General features: G+C 38.7%; 1 protein-coding gene and 1 pseudogene across 2 annotated transcripts; one reads left to right on the plus strand and one right to left on the minus strand.

Annotated features, from left to right (window-relative positions):
* The first annotated feature begins 3,211 nt into the window (after positions 1 to 3,211).
* LOC109207701 lies at positions 3,212 to 4,515 on the plus strand (annotated as a pseudogene). The gene has a single exon (XR_002065052.1). The product of XR_002065052.1 is annotated as a threonine--tRNA ligase, mitochondrial 1-like (transcript).
* An 819-nt stretch (positions 4,516 to 5,334) lies between these two features.
* LOC109207709 lies at positions 5,335 to 8,559 on the minus strand. The gene is made up of 2 exons (XM_019370683.1): positions 8,179 to 8,559; positions 5,335 to 5,876 (listed from the first exon to the last, which is right to left on the minus strand). Exons 1-2 carry the CDS (start codon positions 8,472 to 8,474, stop codon positions 5,759 to 5,761), a joined length of 414 nt encoding a protein of 137 aa, XP_019226228.1. The 5' UTR covers positions 8,475 to 8,559; the 3' UTR covers positions 5,335 to 5,758.
* Positions 8,560 to 16,530: the final 7,971 nt, after the last annotated feature.

The following is a 16,530-nucleotide window of genomic DNA, read 5'->3' on the forward strand; positions in this document are numbered from 1 at the left end:
GGCCTTCATCAGCTCGCTATTCGCCTCCTCCAGCTCAGCTCCCCTGCGTTCCAACTGGGACTGCCCCCGCTCAACCACCGCTCGGTGCTTAGAACGATACTTTCGATACTTTGCTAGTATCTTTTTGTAGAGGGCCGTCCGTTTTTGCTCACGGCGTCTCCTCTCCACCTCCAAAACAAGGGTCTAAAAAGAAAAGCAGAAATAAGCACGCCTCAAGTCAGTCTTACAACACGCAAAAGGGAGAAAGGAAATAAGGATTACCTGCAAAGCCATGCCGGAAACCCTTCGTGATAGCTCCGCATCCTCTACAGTACTTAGCGTCTTGCTCTCGGAGGCGGCACACAGCAGGGTAAGGGCCGAAGCAGCCTGCTCGCTGTTCAACAACAAGTTGTAAGCTGCTGGAATCGTAATACGACGGTCGGACCCATCCGTCGTCATCTCCACGTGGGTAAGGCCACTCACAAACTCGTCAACATCCTTCTGAGTGATGTCAGAGTCCGATTTCTCCGCTTCCTCGCCAGGTCCTTCGATGTTGGTTGATGACCCTCCCTCAACGGCATACGCGGAACTAGCACCGAGAACGGTACTCCTCTGTTGAGCCGACCTCCCAGATAGAATGGCGTCGGCCATGAATGGTCTGTGCGTCGGCCGAGGCACCTCACTTCCTTCTACTTCGGTGGCCACCCCCTTGCCCTTCTCGAGCCTCGTCCGTTTTCTTTTCTTTCTAACGACTCCTCGCCATCGGAGGGTTCATCCACGGGTTTATAAGCCGGCGCCAGCGATGCCGACTCCCACATAACCATGGTCGTAGATGTAGCCCCCTGTAAAGGAGCTGGAGGGAGATCCTCTCGAACAGACTCGATCAGTATATCATGAGCGTCCGAGGCAACGTCGGATCGCTTGATAGCGGGGACTGGCGCCCTCTTCCTAGAAGCGCCTCGACCTGTCGCCAGAAAAATAAGTGAGCAGGGTTGCAGAATTTACAAAGCAAAAATTGGAAATCTACCTGAAGAGACTTTGGGGCCATAACGCTGCATGAAGGCAGGCCAAGTGTGGGTCTCTTCCGCGTAGGGAAGCAAGCCAGCAACCCACCCCCTAAGGTTGGCAACAGGCCGGGGCGGATGAGCCATAGCTGCAATTCAAAGGTTAGAATTGTGACAGTCACGGGTAACACGGAATTTGACAAACTACAAAAACTTACGTTTCGAATTCCACCTCTCTGGGATTCCGGTAGGGTTAGAGACCACGTGCTCGGTCCTAATGAAAAAATATTTGCGCCAGAACCCACGACTCGCTCGGTCGTCGGTTTTGACCACCAATCCTTTCGTACCACGGCCTCTCAAATGCACCATGGTCCCTCTTAGATAGCAAGCACTGAACAGTTGTAGGAGGTGATGGATCGTGACTTCACATCCGGCCAACTCCGCAAACGTGGTCAGCAGCCGAAGCACCTTTAGAGTATACGACGTAAGTTGAGCCGGACACACGTTATAGAACCGATAGAACTCCTCCGCCAAAGGGAAAAGAGGGAGGCTGTAACCAATCGAAAAGGGGTATTCATAAAAGGTACAATACCCTGGCCTGTGAACATCCACGTGATCCCTCCCCGCCGGAACCATCTCTACGTGGGCGGGTATGCCGTATTTCACGCGGAGGTCATCCAAGTGATTCTATAACGACTCGAAAAACTCTGGAGCCGGAATGGGAGAGTCCTTACTGAAATCACTTTGAGATGAGATATGCTTTGGCAATAATGCCTCCACAGTACGAGGACTGACGTCCTCTTCCCCCTCCACCTCTCCACCATCGGAAAGTGGCAGCACGTTCAATGGGGCAGCCGCCGGGACCCTCTCGTCGCTTCGGCGAGGTTTAGGCATGATCTCGGTGAAGAAAAAGTTGTGCACAAACCAACAAAGAAAAAGGAGAGTTTCGATCGAAGAAAAATGCACCAGAATGTGAAAATATACGCTGAAGGGTTGGAATGCTCTTACAAATGACCAAAGTTTGAATCAAGTTAAACCCTTCTCTTATTTATAGGGTTGGGTGACGCCAGAATCGAAGAGGCAGACGTCGAATCGGCACGGGAAACCAGGCGCCAAAAGCTTCTGATTCCCTGCCTCGAGAATACGCGCAATGATGAACGTCACACGGGGAAAGGCGTTTCGCTTCGACGCTCTGACAGTCATGATTACTGTCTCCTGCCTGTCACGTCACAACTCTTTGACAAAGTCAAACTCTCCCATAACGGAGATACCGATTCCGCCCATCGAGGACGCATTCGCTGCGACCCCGACGAGCGGAGGGACTAACTGTATGGGGTCGAATTTGACCGACCACATCCCTAAGCCAGCACGACCGACCGAATATATGTGAGTCCGGCTAGAAGGACGATATAGGAATAATAAGAGGGACGACTTCATGATCGCGTCGGCCCCTCTGTAGCATGTACTTTATTTCTGTCTTTTAATATTTAAGTAAGGCTCCTCTATTATATAAAGGGGGGTCCGAGCCTTGTAAGGGGGGGGGGGGAGGATATTTTTTCATTATTGGAAAGACAATCTCTCTAACATTATCTCTCTCTCTCTCTGATCTCTCGAAGATTATCACTCTCTCTCTCTCTGATTTGTATTATTGTTGTCTGAATCAATTGCCAAGATCATCCTAGGAATTATTATCTTCGATTACGGTTTACCCTTCATCTATATTGATGGATTTGCTTAAAAAGTGATAAACAACTTTTGAGTCAAACACACCTTAGAACATTAATATGTGGTAGAAGGACCTAAAGTGAATCCTAAATCTATACAAAGAAAAGACTACAACCTAAGTAATATTCATTGCTAAAAGAATCCTAAAATAAAGAATAGCCGTATCCAACTAAAATCGGTAAGTTAATATGTTTGGGTTATAGTATTAGTTATTTGCAATTACAATTTTAATATATATATATATACACACACTATTTGGGCTAAAAGTTCACGTAGGAATTAAATTATGAGCAGGAAACCTAAATTGTTTAGGATTTTATATATGCTAATTAATGCTAATTTATTTAAATATAGTTTTTTCCAATTCCTACTCAAAGAAGGTTTTGCACCATTATAAATAGAGGTACCTATTTTTCTTGTGGTTGCCTCCTACCTCTTTATTGTTCTTGTTTGCTAGGTTTCTTCTAAATAGCCATTACTTTTTGAATTGGGACGTGCGGGTTATGGATCAGAAACAGTCGGAGGAAGTAATGGAAGTAGTGGATTACGATCACAGAAAGGTGGGTGACAAGCAGCATCTTTTCTTTTTTGATGAAGTAAGTCCTCGAAGTTGTTTCTTTCTTCCACATGGTACTCGAATTTGCAACAAATTGCTGGATTTCATAAAGAGTCAGTATTGGAAGAGAGGGTACGAGGAGGTTTGGACTCCAAATATGTACAAGATGAAGTTGTGGGAAACTTCTGGTCATGCTGCAAAATTCAAAGGACAACATGTTTGTGTTTGAGATTGACAAACAAGAATACGCGCTGAAGACAATGAACTGCCCGGGACATTGTTTAATATTCAACCATGGTGGTCGTTCCTACAGGAAGTTACCACTTCGTCTGGCTGACTTTGGGGTTCTTCACAGGAATGAGATCAGTGGTTCACTTACCGGCTTAACGCGCGTTAGGAAATTTGAGCAGGATGATGCTCACATCTTCTGCAGAGAGTCACAGGTTAAGGATGAAGTCAAGGATGTCTTAGATTTCATGAGCTATGTGTATAAAATATTAGGTTTAACTTTTAAACTGAATTTATCAACAAGGCCTGAAAACTCTATTGGAGATGAAGAAACCTGGAAAAAAGCTGAAGGTGCTCTTGTGGAAGCATTGGAGGAGTTCGGGAAGCCGTGGGGGAGAAAGGAAGGAGATGGAGCGTTTTACGGTCCGAAAATCGATATCACTGTTTCGGATGCAATGAACAGAGAGTTTCAGTGTGCAACATTGCAGCTTGATTTCCAACTTCCTCAAAGATTCGAACTTTCATACAAAGCAGAAGATGGAAGTGACGAGACACCAGTTATGATACATAGAGCTGTACTTGGGTCAATTGAGCGTATGTTCGCTATTCTTTGTGAGCATTTTGAGGGGAAATGGCCTTTCTGGCTTAGTCCTCGTCAAGCAATGGTCTGCCCTGTCTCCAACAAATCTCAGTCGTACGCGCTTGAGCTCCAGAAGCAGATACATGATGCTGGTTATTATGTTGATGTTGATACAAGCGATAACACACTCCAGAAAAAGGTACGAGACGCTCAAGAAGCAAAATATAACTATATTCTTGTTGTTGGAGAAGCAGAAGCCAAAAGTGGGCAGGTGAGTGTTAGAGTGAGAGACAAGCGTGATATTCAAGTCATGACAGTTGATGACCTCCTCCTTCACTTCAATGATATGGTTGCATCATTTCAGTAGGAGGTGTTATATTCAAACATTCCAATATATTCAACAGAAAAATCAGTCAATCCCTTTAATCTGGAAGAGTTGAGAGTCTAGCAGAGTTTCTTTTTTTCCTTTGTTTTGTTTTGGCACAAACGATAGATCTTTTGTTTCTTGCTTATTTTCATAGTTCTTTTTCATCAGTCTTCTCATCTCTTGTGGTACTCTGTTATCTTGAATATCCACTAAGATTATCCCCCACACCACAAAGTAGGCAATCCGGTAAATAAAAAGCATTACAATTGAGCTAATTCAATTTTCTTTCTCATCTTCCACCAAGTATTCATTCAAACGATCCAAAATTGGATACAAGTCATAGTAATAAGAGCGAAAACTTCAGCATATCAGAATAGCTCAAGAATGGAGAATCACAATTGCAATATCAAAGAAGCTCACAAGCACTGTAGTAAATATCTCATCATATAAAAGAATCACATTTTGCAATTTCGCGCTCACATATGCATTCCATCTTAGTTTTTAGCACTTTCTGCAGGTTAAATGCCAAGCAAGAAGATTTGAGACCCATGAGATGTTCATGGAATGTCTGCTAGCAAGTCAGTACCTTGGAACTAACTTACGATCTGAAAATAACAATGACCCCAACATGGAAGGCTAAAAGCATTCCAAGTACAAAGATTTGATGGAATTTGCAGAGGTAGGATATTATAATAAGAGTCAAGTACCCTACCCTCTCTTCTTTGTTGTTGTTGCTAACATGGCAATTATAGAACAGGCATCCCATGAATAAATATGGGCCATCATACACATTATATCAGCATAATATGTTATAACCATCAAGCCGTGTAATTCTTTTCTGTGCAGTTGATATTGGAACCTAATAAAGTTCAGAAAACGTCTTGCTAAGGATACATAATTCTGGGACCAACATTAGAAAAAGTAAACCAAAACAGTCTTGACTGGGTACATTATTTCAAACAGAAATTCAAGATTGCCTTGCTAATAGCCAGGAAGAAGTACCAGTTCGCCTTTATGTAATTCATATTTTACTAAGTGGTAAAATTTATCATAAGTTTATCAGCAAACATTCAGCTTGCTTTTACCAAACTGTACGATACGATTCCTTCATAAAACATACTTCAGACTTTGATTTAAAAGATAACAATACTAACCAATACAGTTAACACAATTCAGCTTTAACTGAGTCTCAGGACTTAAGGCGCCTCAAAGGAATCTTTGACAACAGCGGATGGGGTACCCAGATGCTTCACCCTGATTGATTTTCTCACTGCAAATCCAGTTTCTTGTTGTAACGATCTTCTGCTTCTCGCTTATCCTTATAGATCTTTTCCATCAGTCTTCTTATCCCTAGTGGTACTGTCATCTTGAAGATCCTTTAAGATGATCCCCGGCACCACAAAGTTGGCAATCCAGTACATAAAGAGCATTACTGCACTGTCGTCACAATTTTCCAGAAAGGAAACTATAAGCAAACGCATTATCCCGGGGAAAACTGAAGTCACATTGTACTTTCTTTTCTCTAATCTAATGCTTGTAAAAGATTTGGTATTCCCATTATCCTATCTTCATATTAGGTTATTATTCTTCGAGGAGTCGAACGATATGAATTTTTCAAATAGAAAAACTTGTAAATACAAATAATTGTTAAACTTAGAAGTTATTCGAATTCACACTTCAATTAGATGCTTCACTCTATTTCCAATTTCACAATACTTTTTGGATGGAAGGAGTTATAATTTAAACGGAGTCCTCGTTTTGTGCAAATTAAATATATAAGCTTTTACATTGTCATGTTAAGTGTATTCTAAATGGCTCGTGATTTACAGAGGCGGATCTAGGATTTCTAAAACATGGTGCATCACTAAAGAAAGGAGAAAAAAAGTACTAAGTGGGAATTGCTCCTTGTTCCTTTAGCTAAAAAACTCAATATTCAACCAAGTGCACCATTTAGCCTTTGTGGAGCATGGGTGCCAACAGATAAGATTAGACTAATTCTAGAAAACACATACAAAAAATACCTAGTTTGGCGGAGACACCATGGGTTCACGTGCCCCATAAATTACCTATACATCTGCCCCTGCTGGTGAACATGCAGTGAAGACGCGAGATGGGTCATTCACAAGGGCAACATTGTCAACTTCTAGCAGGATAGGTGGATTCCCCATTCTGGTCCTTAGTCCTTACAATCTCAAATGTATGGGCCTCTTAACCTAACTGGCATCAATATTAAGATTAGCAACCTGTTCAGAATGGCATATGGGATATTCATACTCTATCTTTTACCCTACCCACTGAATTGATCTATGATGCTATCCAAGAGTGCTTATATTCCTTTAAATATTGAGCACATGGGTAAACCTATTTGGGGTCTGAACGCTAATGGGCTCTTCTCCACAAGTTCTGCATATCACCTTATAGCCCACTGATGAACCACAAACCAAAGATTTTTCTTGTATCTGGAAACTTAGTACACCAAATAAAATTAAATTCTTCCTCCGACTCCTTCACGGATGTCTGCCTACCAATTCCTACCTGCACTCAATTGCTTTAAACATACAAAAAGAACTGTTCACAAGCATCACAAGTGATGAAACTATCGGGCATATCTTCTTCAAATGCCCCAACGCAAAAAAGTTCTGGCTTTCTGTCATCCTCAAATCATTATATCCCAGCTTAATTGTCCAAGCTTTGTTCACCTTAAACGATTGGAACAACAATTGGAATAAGCTAGGAAATATCAGTTACAACAACAATCTCCTATGGAGAGACATCATCCACTTCGGTTTGTGCCACTTATGGTTAACAAGAAATGATAACCTTCGATAACAACAACAACAACTACAACAACACCTGCGTTATAAATACTACTGAGCACTGTGTCTTCTAACTAATTACAGCTCAAGACTTATTAACAAAACCATCATCTATGTCAAATGGGATTCTCCAAAAGACTTCTATAAGCTTAATACCAATGGATCTTGCTTAGGCAATCCAAGTGTAGGAGGGATAGGAATGGTAATCCGTGACCACTAAGGTAATTGGGTAATAGGCTACAAGAAAAGCATCCCTAACACCACTGACACCTTGACAGAATTAATTGCACTAATGCAGGGGCTGAAGATTCCGGTGGAAATTGCCTTACTTCCACTAGAACTTTGCACGGATTCAACTGGGGTAATCAGAACTTATAGTTCCATTATTCATGAATGCAGGTCATTGATACACCAACTTGGGCACCCTCTCATAGTGCATAGCTACCGGGAACAAAATAGAGTAGCGGATGCACTTGCTAAGGAAGCCGCTACAAGGAAACTTTTTTGATAAAATCAAACTTTTGCTAGTTCCTCCCGTGTTTGCAAACGATCCAGTGCGGGCAGACATTCTAGGAACTACATTTTCAAGGGAAATTTCGAATAGTACTTCTTACGTTTCTGCTAGTTCGTTTCCAGACAATTTGAGGGGAAGCAATACCCCTGCTTGTAATACTGCTACTTAAATCTCCTTTTTGTTTACATATATTATTATCCAGTTAACCAAAAAAAAAAAAAAAACAGAATGCTGACATGGTAAATGGGAAGTAGAGAATTACCTACCGCAGTATGTTAAATTGCAACGACAAATCACATTTGCTATATTCTCACTGTATAGTATAACTTAAATCCATCTCAATAAAATATCAGGAGTTGTATGCAGTTCAAACTTCAAAATCGGAAGATAAAGATGAATTAAAACAAACCTTGTCTGTAGCAAAACTGACAAGTCTCTCGGTGAATTAGCCGCAGCTATGAAAAAGGAGGAGGAGGAAATAGGTATATCTACAGCCCTAAGCGGAGCAATTAACAGTCTCCTTTTTTGTCCCTTTAGAAAGCCAGTATGTTGGTTGTTTGGAAAACAAGACAATTTAGCATTATAATACTGCGGCTGCTGCTCCACTAGGCAATGAGCTGCTGGTTTTGATTTACGGTGCTGGCATTTGAATTTGCTGCTTGAATGTTTAGGTAAGATTGGAGAATGAAGGCTGATGCACTTCATTTTGGTGCAAAATTGAAGTCTTTTTTATTCCATTAAAGTGTGTGCAATTTAACAAGGAATATCTATTTCTTTTTTTTTTTTTTTTTTATGGATAAGGTTTCAAAGGAGGGAATGGGAGAACAAATTTCTGATAATGGATAGAGGGCTTTATTTGTGGAAATCATGGAGGGCTTTATTTTGGGTCAAGGCCTATCTAGTGCAAAACAATTGCACAAATATGACCCTTTTTAGGGTGGTCTTTTTAACTCTTGACCTTTGCTTGTTCCATGAGCAGAATTTTAATGTTCAAAATTAAAAGTGTTGCTCACAAGACAAGCGAGGGACAACACTTATTAAATTTGAAACTATACTCATTAACAATGGAGAGAAATTAAAAAATAGCTAGATTTATAAGTGGTCATTCAAAAATAGCCACAGTTTCAAAAGTAATCGAAATTTAGCCATTTTTCATGTAAAGATAAATCTGAAAGGAAAAACTATTTAAAATTCGAAGAAATACTCCAGTATATTATACTGTAGTTCCAGCATAAGTATACTGAAATTCCAGTATATTTTCAGTATAATATACTGGAGTTCCAGTATAATATAGCTGTCCAGCATAATATACTAGAACTTTTCGCGTGTTGGGTTCCAGCATAATATGCTGGAAGTTAATACATAGGTCACCAATCTCCAGTATATTATGCTGGAACTTTTCGTGTTGCAGCAAAATAATGGCATTTTTCAATAACTTTGCAAATACTGACTATTTTTGAATGATCAGTCCGAAAACTGGCTAGCCCGTGCTATTTTTACTTAACAAACGGGACCATCCACTTTGAGGGTTATTTGTACTTCTCCGGTCTAGTGCCTATCCATGGACATCATATATAAGTGGATCGTACGGCCAGTTAACTTTCAACTTCCAAGTATGGAATTTTTTTTTATATTTTATAATGACACTTTCTTTGTGTCATTTTATGAGAGATTGTTACTATATGAAAAGAAAAAAGGATTTTCTTTAAGAACTAGTTCGTTAAAAAAATAATGATTTTTATTTTATTTTAAAAATAATTTAACTTTAAATATATTATCTTTGAATAATGTAATTGGTTTGTTTCAGCTAGGGGTGTACATGGGCGAGGTTGGTTCTGTTTTTATCAAAACCAAACCAAACCAACTATATCGGTTTGGATTGGTTTGGTTTTGTTGGGTTTTTCGGGTTTTTGGTTACTTTAATATTATTTCAATCTTACTTTGTTAAATTTTTGATAAATAAATATATGTTTAGTAAAAATATAAAAATTGACAAACATATTATCTATTAAAATATTTTTATGAGAGAATTTCTTAGTAACACATATAATAGTTATTTTTTTAGTCGTCTGACAATAATGTTCGTTGATGTACACTTTCACGGTTAACCGAATTTAGTAACTAAACATAAAAATCAATATGATACCTAAAAAATAATAATCACTTCACATTCGAAAAAGATATAACAATTTAATAGATTTTAACTTATGATATGAATATGGAAAAACAAAGAGATTGACGCATTTCAGTAACACTTGATGAGAAAGTGATCATACAACCCATTATTTGAGGTTAATAAATATGGAGCACTTCATATACTATTATATATTATATCCCGCAAGATAATCCCAAATATTTCTAGACATTTTTTAAAGAAAATTCTATATAAAATCTTAAAAGTACAAATAAAAATTATATATTTATATATCGATTTGGTTCGGGTTTTTTTTTAATAAATACCAAACCAAATCAAACCAAACCTAATCGAATTTTTTAATCGATTTGGTTTGACTTTTCGATTTGGTACGATTTTCCGGTTCGATTTGTAGGCCCCTAGTTTCAGCATTGAAATTGTCGTGCACTCCCCGACTAAAGAGAAGTTTAATATGAATGCAATTCCTAGGTGTGATGAAGCATTTATCCGTGTGAATGATCCCGAGATGCTAGCTTCCAATGTGTGGACTGAAATGTCGCTAAAGAATTTTAATTTCTGCAATACGAAGACATTTACCATCAAGTTTCATTACTTCTAGCTTACTAGGTATTGGTATTTTGGAGTTGATGATAGTTATAGCGCAAATTGTTGGGTGTATTAACAAAATTCCGGAATAATTAGATGTTGATAATGTTGGGATGAAAAATAATAATCCCGCTCAGGAATAATATCTACGGTAAATAACAATAACACAAGAGAGTAACAACGACACCAAATATTTTAACGGGATAAAATACAATACCCCAGCGGAGCAATATTACCACTATAATATCACAACTTAGTAGTGTCAAGAGACTACTACAACTTTGAAAGAAATAACACTCTTTATTTTAAATACCTCACTACAATATTACTCCCACTCACTATTTATCTCACAGACTATAATCTGTGGATTACTCTCTCTAACTCTCCGTTGCTTCTCTCGATTTGGTGTACATGAAATGAAACCGAATGACTCTATTTATAAGCAAAGGAGCCGTCCAACTGAGCCAATCAAATCCATTCGTTGCAATTTGCAGATTTGCAAATTGCCATCTTGTTATCGTCCATATCAACTTGTTGCATTTCAACTTGTTGCCAACTTTTGTTTTGCTTTTTTTGGTTGCAACTTGTTGCCAGCTTTCTCTTTTTCTTTATTTTATTTATTTAAATGGGTTCTACAAATCTCTCCCTTAATTTTGATTTTTCTTCTTCATTCCAAGTATTGATCTCAATCTCTGAAAGTCTTCAAACTTGAGAGGCTTTGTAAAGATATCCGCAGCTTGATCACGAGACTTCACATATTTGAGCTTGACTTCCTTCTTGGCAATGCATTCTCTGATAAAGTGATACCTTGTATCTATATGCTTGCTTCGATCATGATACACTGGATTCTTCGCGAGTGCTTGTGCGGATTTGTTGTCAATACAAATCTCTGTAGCTTCAATTTGTGGCAAATTGAGCTCCTTCAATAATCTTCTCAGCCATATAGCATGACACGTACAAGATGTTGCTGCTATATATTCAGCTTCACAAGTCGAGAGAGTAACAATTGATTGTTTCTTTGAATTCCAACAAATAACAAAATCACCCAAGAAAAATACAAAACCAGTTATGCTTTTTCTATCATTAATATCTCCCGCATAATCACTATCACAATATCCCATAAGGTTGAAATCACTAGAAAAAGAATAAAATAACCCAAAGTCAATAGTACCTTTTAGGTAACGAAGAATTCTTCTAGTGACTTTCAAATGAGTGGAGGTAGGAGCTTCCATGAAGCGGCTTACTACTCCAACTGCAAAGAGTATATCTGGCCTGGTACAAGTCAAGTACCTCAAACTTCCCACAAGACTTTTGAAAAATGTGGGATCCACCTTTTCTCCTTCATCAAACTTGGACAATTTTGTCCCACTCTCCATCGGTTTGTTCACGGGGTTGCACTCGAGCATGTTGAACTTCTTCAATATCTCTTTTTGTATAGCTTTCTTGAGAGATAAAAAATTCCATCCTCCATCTGCTTCACTTCTAGGCCCAGGTAGTATGACATGAGCCCTACGCCTGTCATCTCAAACTCACGGGACATATCTTTCTTAAAAGCTTCAAACAAACTTGGGTTATTGCCCGTGAAAATAAGATCATCAACATAAAGACAAACAAGTAAGATATCTCCATTAGTATGAACTTTAAGGTAAAGAGCATATTCATGGAGACAACGAGTAAACCCATTGTCTTGAAAATATTTGTCGATGCAACTATTCCATGCTCGTGGGGCTTGCTTTAATCCATATAAAGCTTTCTTCAACCGCAACACTTTATCTTCATGGTTTTTGACCACGAAGCCCAATGGCTGTTCAACATAGACTTCTTCTTCAAGATAGCCATTCAAGAAGCCTGACTTGACATCTAGCTGATGGATCTTCCACTTCATTTGCGCTGCCAAAGAGATCAGCAAACGAATCGTCTCCATGCGGGCAACAGGTGCATAGACCTCTTCATAGTCAATGCCTTGCCTTTGCTTGTAGCCTTTAGCCACAAGTCGTGCCTTGTATTTCTCCACATCTCCATCAGCATTCTTCTTTATTTTGTATACCCATTTCACTCCAATTGCTCGATGACCCTTGGGAAGAGTTGTTAACTCCCAAGTGTTGTTCTTCTCTATTGACTCAATCTCCTCATCCATGGCTTGTCTCCACTTTTTGTTTGTAACAGCTTCATCAAAGTTCATTGGTTCACTGTCAGCAAAGAGACAACATAAAAAATCAAAATTAGTAACTTCTTCTGTGTCCTCATAGAGCTCTTGAATACTCCTTGTCCTTTGCGGTTGTTCGTTTGAACTTTCTTGAGAAGAGGGAGATGCAACATTGGTTGGAGAAGGAGGTGGAGTTGTATCCTGCATAGGTTCCACGGTCTCTGGTTCTTCTTCATCACCAAAATATGGAAGAAAATCATATGAAGTTTCTTCCTGAGCTTCCCAATCCCATGCCAATTCTTCATCAAATTCAACATCGCGACTTACCACCACCTTACCGCTGCTTGGGTTGTATAACTTATAGCCTTTTGAACTCGCATCATAGCCAACAAACACATGCTTGACACTTCGATCGTCAAGCTTCGCTCTCCCTTGCTGTGGCACGTGAGCATATGCTATGCTCCCAAAGATTCTCAAGTGTTTGACACTTGGTTTTCTTCCACTCCATGCTTCTTGAGGGGTTTGATCTCTAACATTCCTTGTTGGAGACCTGTTGTTCAAATAAACTGCACAAGAAACAGCTTCGGCCCAAAATTCCTTGGGCATACTTTTAGCTTTCAACATACATCGTGCCATATTAAGAATCGTTCGATTCTTTCTCTCTGCAACTCCATTTTGTTGGGGTGAATAAGGTACCATTAGAGGGCGACGAATTCCATGAGACTGACAAAAGTCATTAAATTCGTTTGAAGTGAATTCGCCTCCTCTATCGGACCTTAGAGCTTTAATTTCATAGCCACTTTCTTTCTCCACAAGTACTTTGAAATTTTTAAAAGCAGCAAAAGCTTCAGATTTTTGGTTCAAGAAATAAACCCAAGTCTTTCTACTAAAGTCATCAATGAAAAGCAGAAAATATCTACTTTTACCAAAAGAAGGTGGATTGATTGGTCCACACACATCAGTGTGAACAAGCTGGAGCGGCTTGGTTGATCTTGACATGGCCTCCTTTGGAAAACTCCTCCTTGCATGTTTTCCAAGAAGACAAGCTTCACACAATTGATTGGGATGGTTGATTGATGGTATCCCATGTACCATGTTCTTTTCTCCCATTGATTTGAGCGCTTCAAAATTCAAGTGCCCAAATCGCATATGCCAACACCACGATTCATCTTGCACATTAGCCTTCAAACACTTTGCATCAATTGTTTTAAGATTCAGAGAAAATAATCTATTCTTTGCCATATGTACTTTAGCAATTAGAATTCCACTTGAATCTCTAAGCCAAAGATGCATATTTTTCATGTGGATGTCATATTCCTTTTCAAGAAGTTGGCCCAAACTCAAAATATTACTTTTTAATTTTGGCACATAATAAACATCTTGAATTAGCTTGTGACTACCATCTTTACAGGAGATCAGAATCGTACCTATCCCTTCGATTTGAATCTTTGAGGTATCTCCAAAGGACACATTACCTCTCACCATTTTATTGATCTCCACAAACTTTTCGTTGCATCCACACATATGATTGCTTGCTCCATTGTCCAAATACCACGAGCTGCAATCATCCCTGTCTTCTTCCTTGAGTGCCAGCAATAACGTTGACTCATCTTCTTCTTTCTTGTCGTCAACAAGGTTAGCTGTCTCTTCAACATTGCTACAACATTCCCAAGAGTAATGGCCAAATTTATGACAATTATAGCACTCAAGTTTTGATTTGTCATACCTTTGTCCATTATTTTCTTGATAGTAGCCACGTCCTCTTCCTCCTCTATGTCCATGACCACGACCTTTGAATGTTTGGTGGATTTTAGCTTCATTGTTGAAATTGTTACCGTTACTTTTTCCTCGTCCATGACCGCCACGGCCTTGTCCCCCTCCATTCCCTCGATAGCTCTTTTCACCTCCATAATCCTTGAAGGATGCCTGAGTTTTAAGAAGTTGCTCCAGTGGTACTTTTTGTCTCCTTTTGATATTTTCTTCGTGGGCTTGTAAAGAACCCTCCAATTGCTCCACCATCATAGAGTCTAAATCTTTAGACTCCTTAATAGCACACGCCACAAAATCAAATTTAGGTGTTAAAGTGCGAAGGATCTTTTCTACCACACGGACATCTTCTATGTCCTCCCCGTATCTTCTTAATTGATTCACAACAGCCTTCACTTTTGAACAATAATCCGAAATGCATTCGGATTCTTTCATTTTTAAAACTTCAAAATCAGCCGTTAGAGTTTGAAGTTTTACCTTCCTCACCTTGTCAACTCCTTGAAGAGAATTTTGTAAAATCTCCCAAGCTTCCTTTGAGGTGGTAGCATCTGCCACCTTCTCAAACATGGCATCATCCAAACATTGGTGGATGAGCGTGAGGGCTTGTTGATCCTTCTTCCTTGTCTTTGCCAAGACATCTTTTTCATTTTGAGGCAGAGCTTCCTCATTATCGGTTTTGCATACCCTCTATCTACGATTTCTCACACATCCTGGGAGCCAAGAATGACTTTCATACGTAGGCGCCATTTCTCATAATTATCTTTTGTGAGACGGGGATACTGAAAAGACAGCGGACTATTATTTACCATGGCTCTGATACCACGTTGTTGGGATAATAAATAATAATCCCGCCCAGGAATAATATCTACGGTAAATAACAATAACACAAGAGAGTAACAACGACACCAAATATTTTAACGGGATAAAATACAATATCCCAGCGAAGCAATATTACCACTATAATATTACAACTTAGTAGTGTCAAGAGACTACTACAACTTTGAAAGAAATAACACTTTTTATTTTAAACACCTCACTACAATATTACTCTCACTCACTAAGCCAATCAAATCCATTCGTTGCAATTTGCAGATTTGCAAATTGCCATCTTGTTATCGTCCATATCAACTTATTCCATTTCAACTTGTTGCCAACTTTTGTTTTGCTTTTTTTGGTTGCAACTTGTCGCCAGCTTTCTCTTTTTCTTTATTTTATTTATTTAAATGGGTTCTACAGATAATAATATAACAGTATACGAATACTATTCGTGTTATGGCATTTTTTTAATTTGGGGAAAAAAAAAATACAGACTTGACTTAAAACGAGCAGTATTATACTGCGTTAAAGAGAATCTCTAGCCTGACTTAACCCTACACAAGCATAATACGCTTTTGTCCCATAGTTCATCATGCCGGTAGCAAAAGTGATCATGATTCATACGCTGAGAATAGCGACGGGACTTATAGCTGCTGCAACTCAGCAAGCTAAGGTCTGCAACGTTGGGCTTGCAGTATCTAATTAATAGGGGCAATTGAGATTAACTTTATCACTAATTAAGTAGAGATAGAAAATTAGGAAAAATATCCAAGATTTGGTGTTTCAAATTTCATTTTGGTTGGTTAATTTGAAACACTTAGCACTGCAGCTTATTGTTGATTAAAAATGGGAATTGCTAGTCGTCAGATCTGATCTCGTTCCCTTGAGTATTCCCTAATGGGTTTCGTACATCGTCTTGTCTTATGCTTGGTCCCTAATATTATTATTATTATTATTATTATTATTATTATTATTATTATTATTATTATTATTAATTTTTGTATAAGAATAAGTTCTCTCATTTTTTATGTTATTCTGGAGGTTAAGGTTTATGTCCTCCTTGATGTATTTATTTCGATAATTTTATAGACAAATAGGTGTCTGACCAAATCCCCCATCATCTCGGATCAGTATAGTTTGGGTACGTGAATGATTTTTAATAAATAAATAAAAACATGTCCGAAAGCTAGTGAGTAGTAAAAAGTGATATATATATATATATATATATATATATATATATATATATATATATATATATATATATATATATATATATATATATATATAGAGAG

The sequence above is a fragment of the Nicotiana attenuata genome, unplaced genomic scaffold (genome assembly GCF_001879085.1).
Source record: "Nicotiana attenuata strain UT unplaced genomic scaffold, NIATTr2, whole genome shotgun sequence".
NCBI classification, from domain to species: domain Eukaryota; kingdom Viridiplantae; phylum Streptophyta; class Magnoliopsida; order Solanales; family Solanaceae; genus Nicotiana; species Nicotiana attenuata.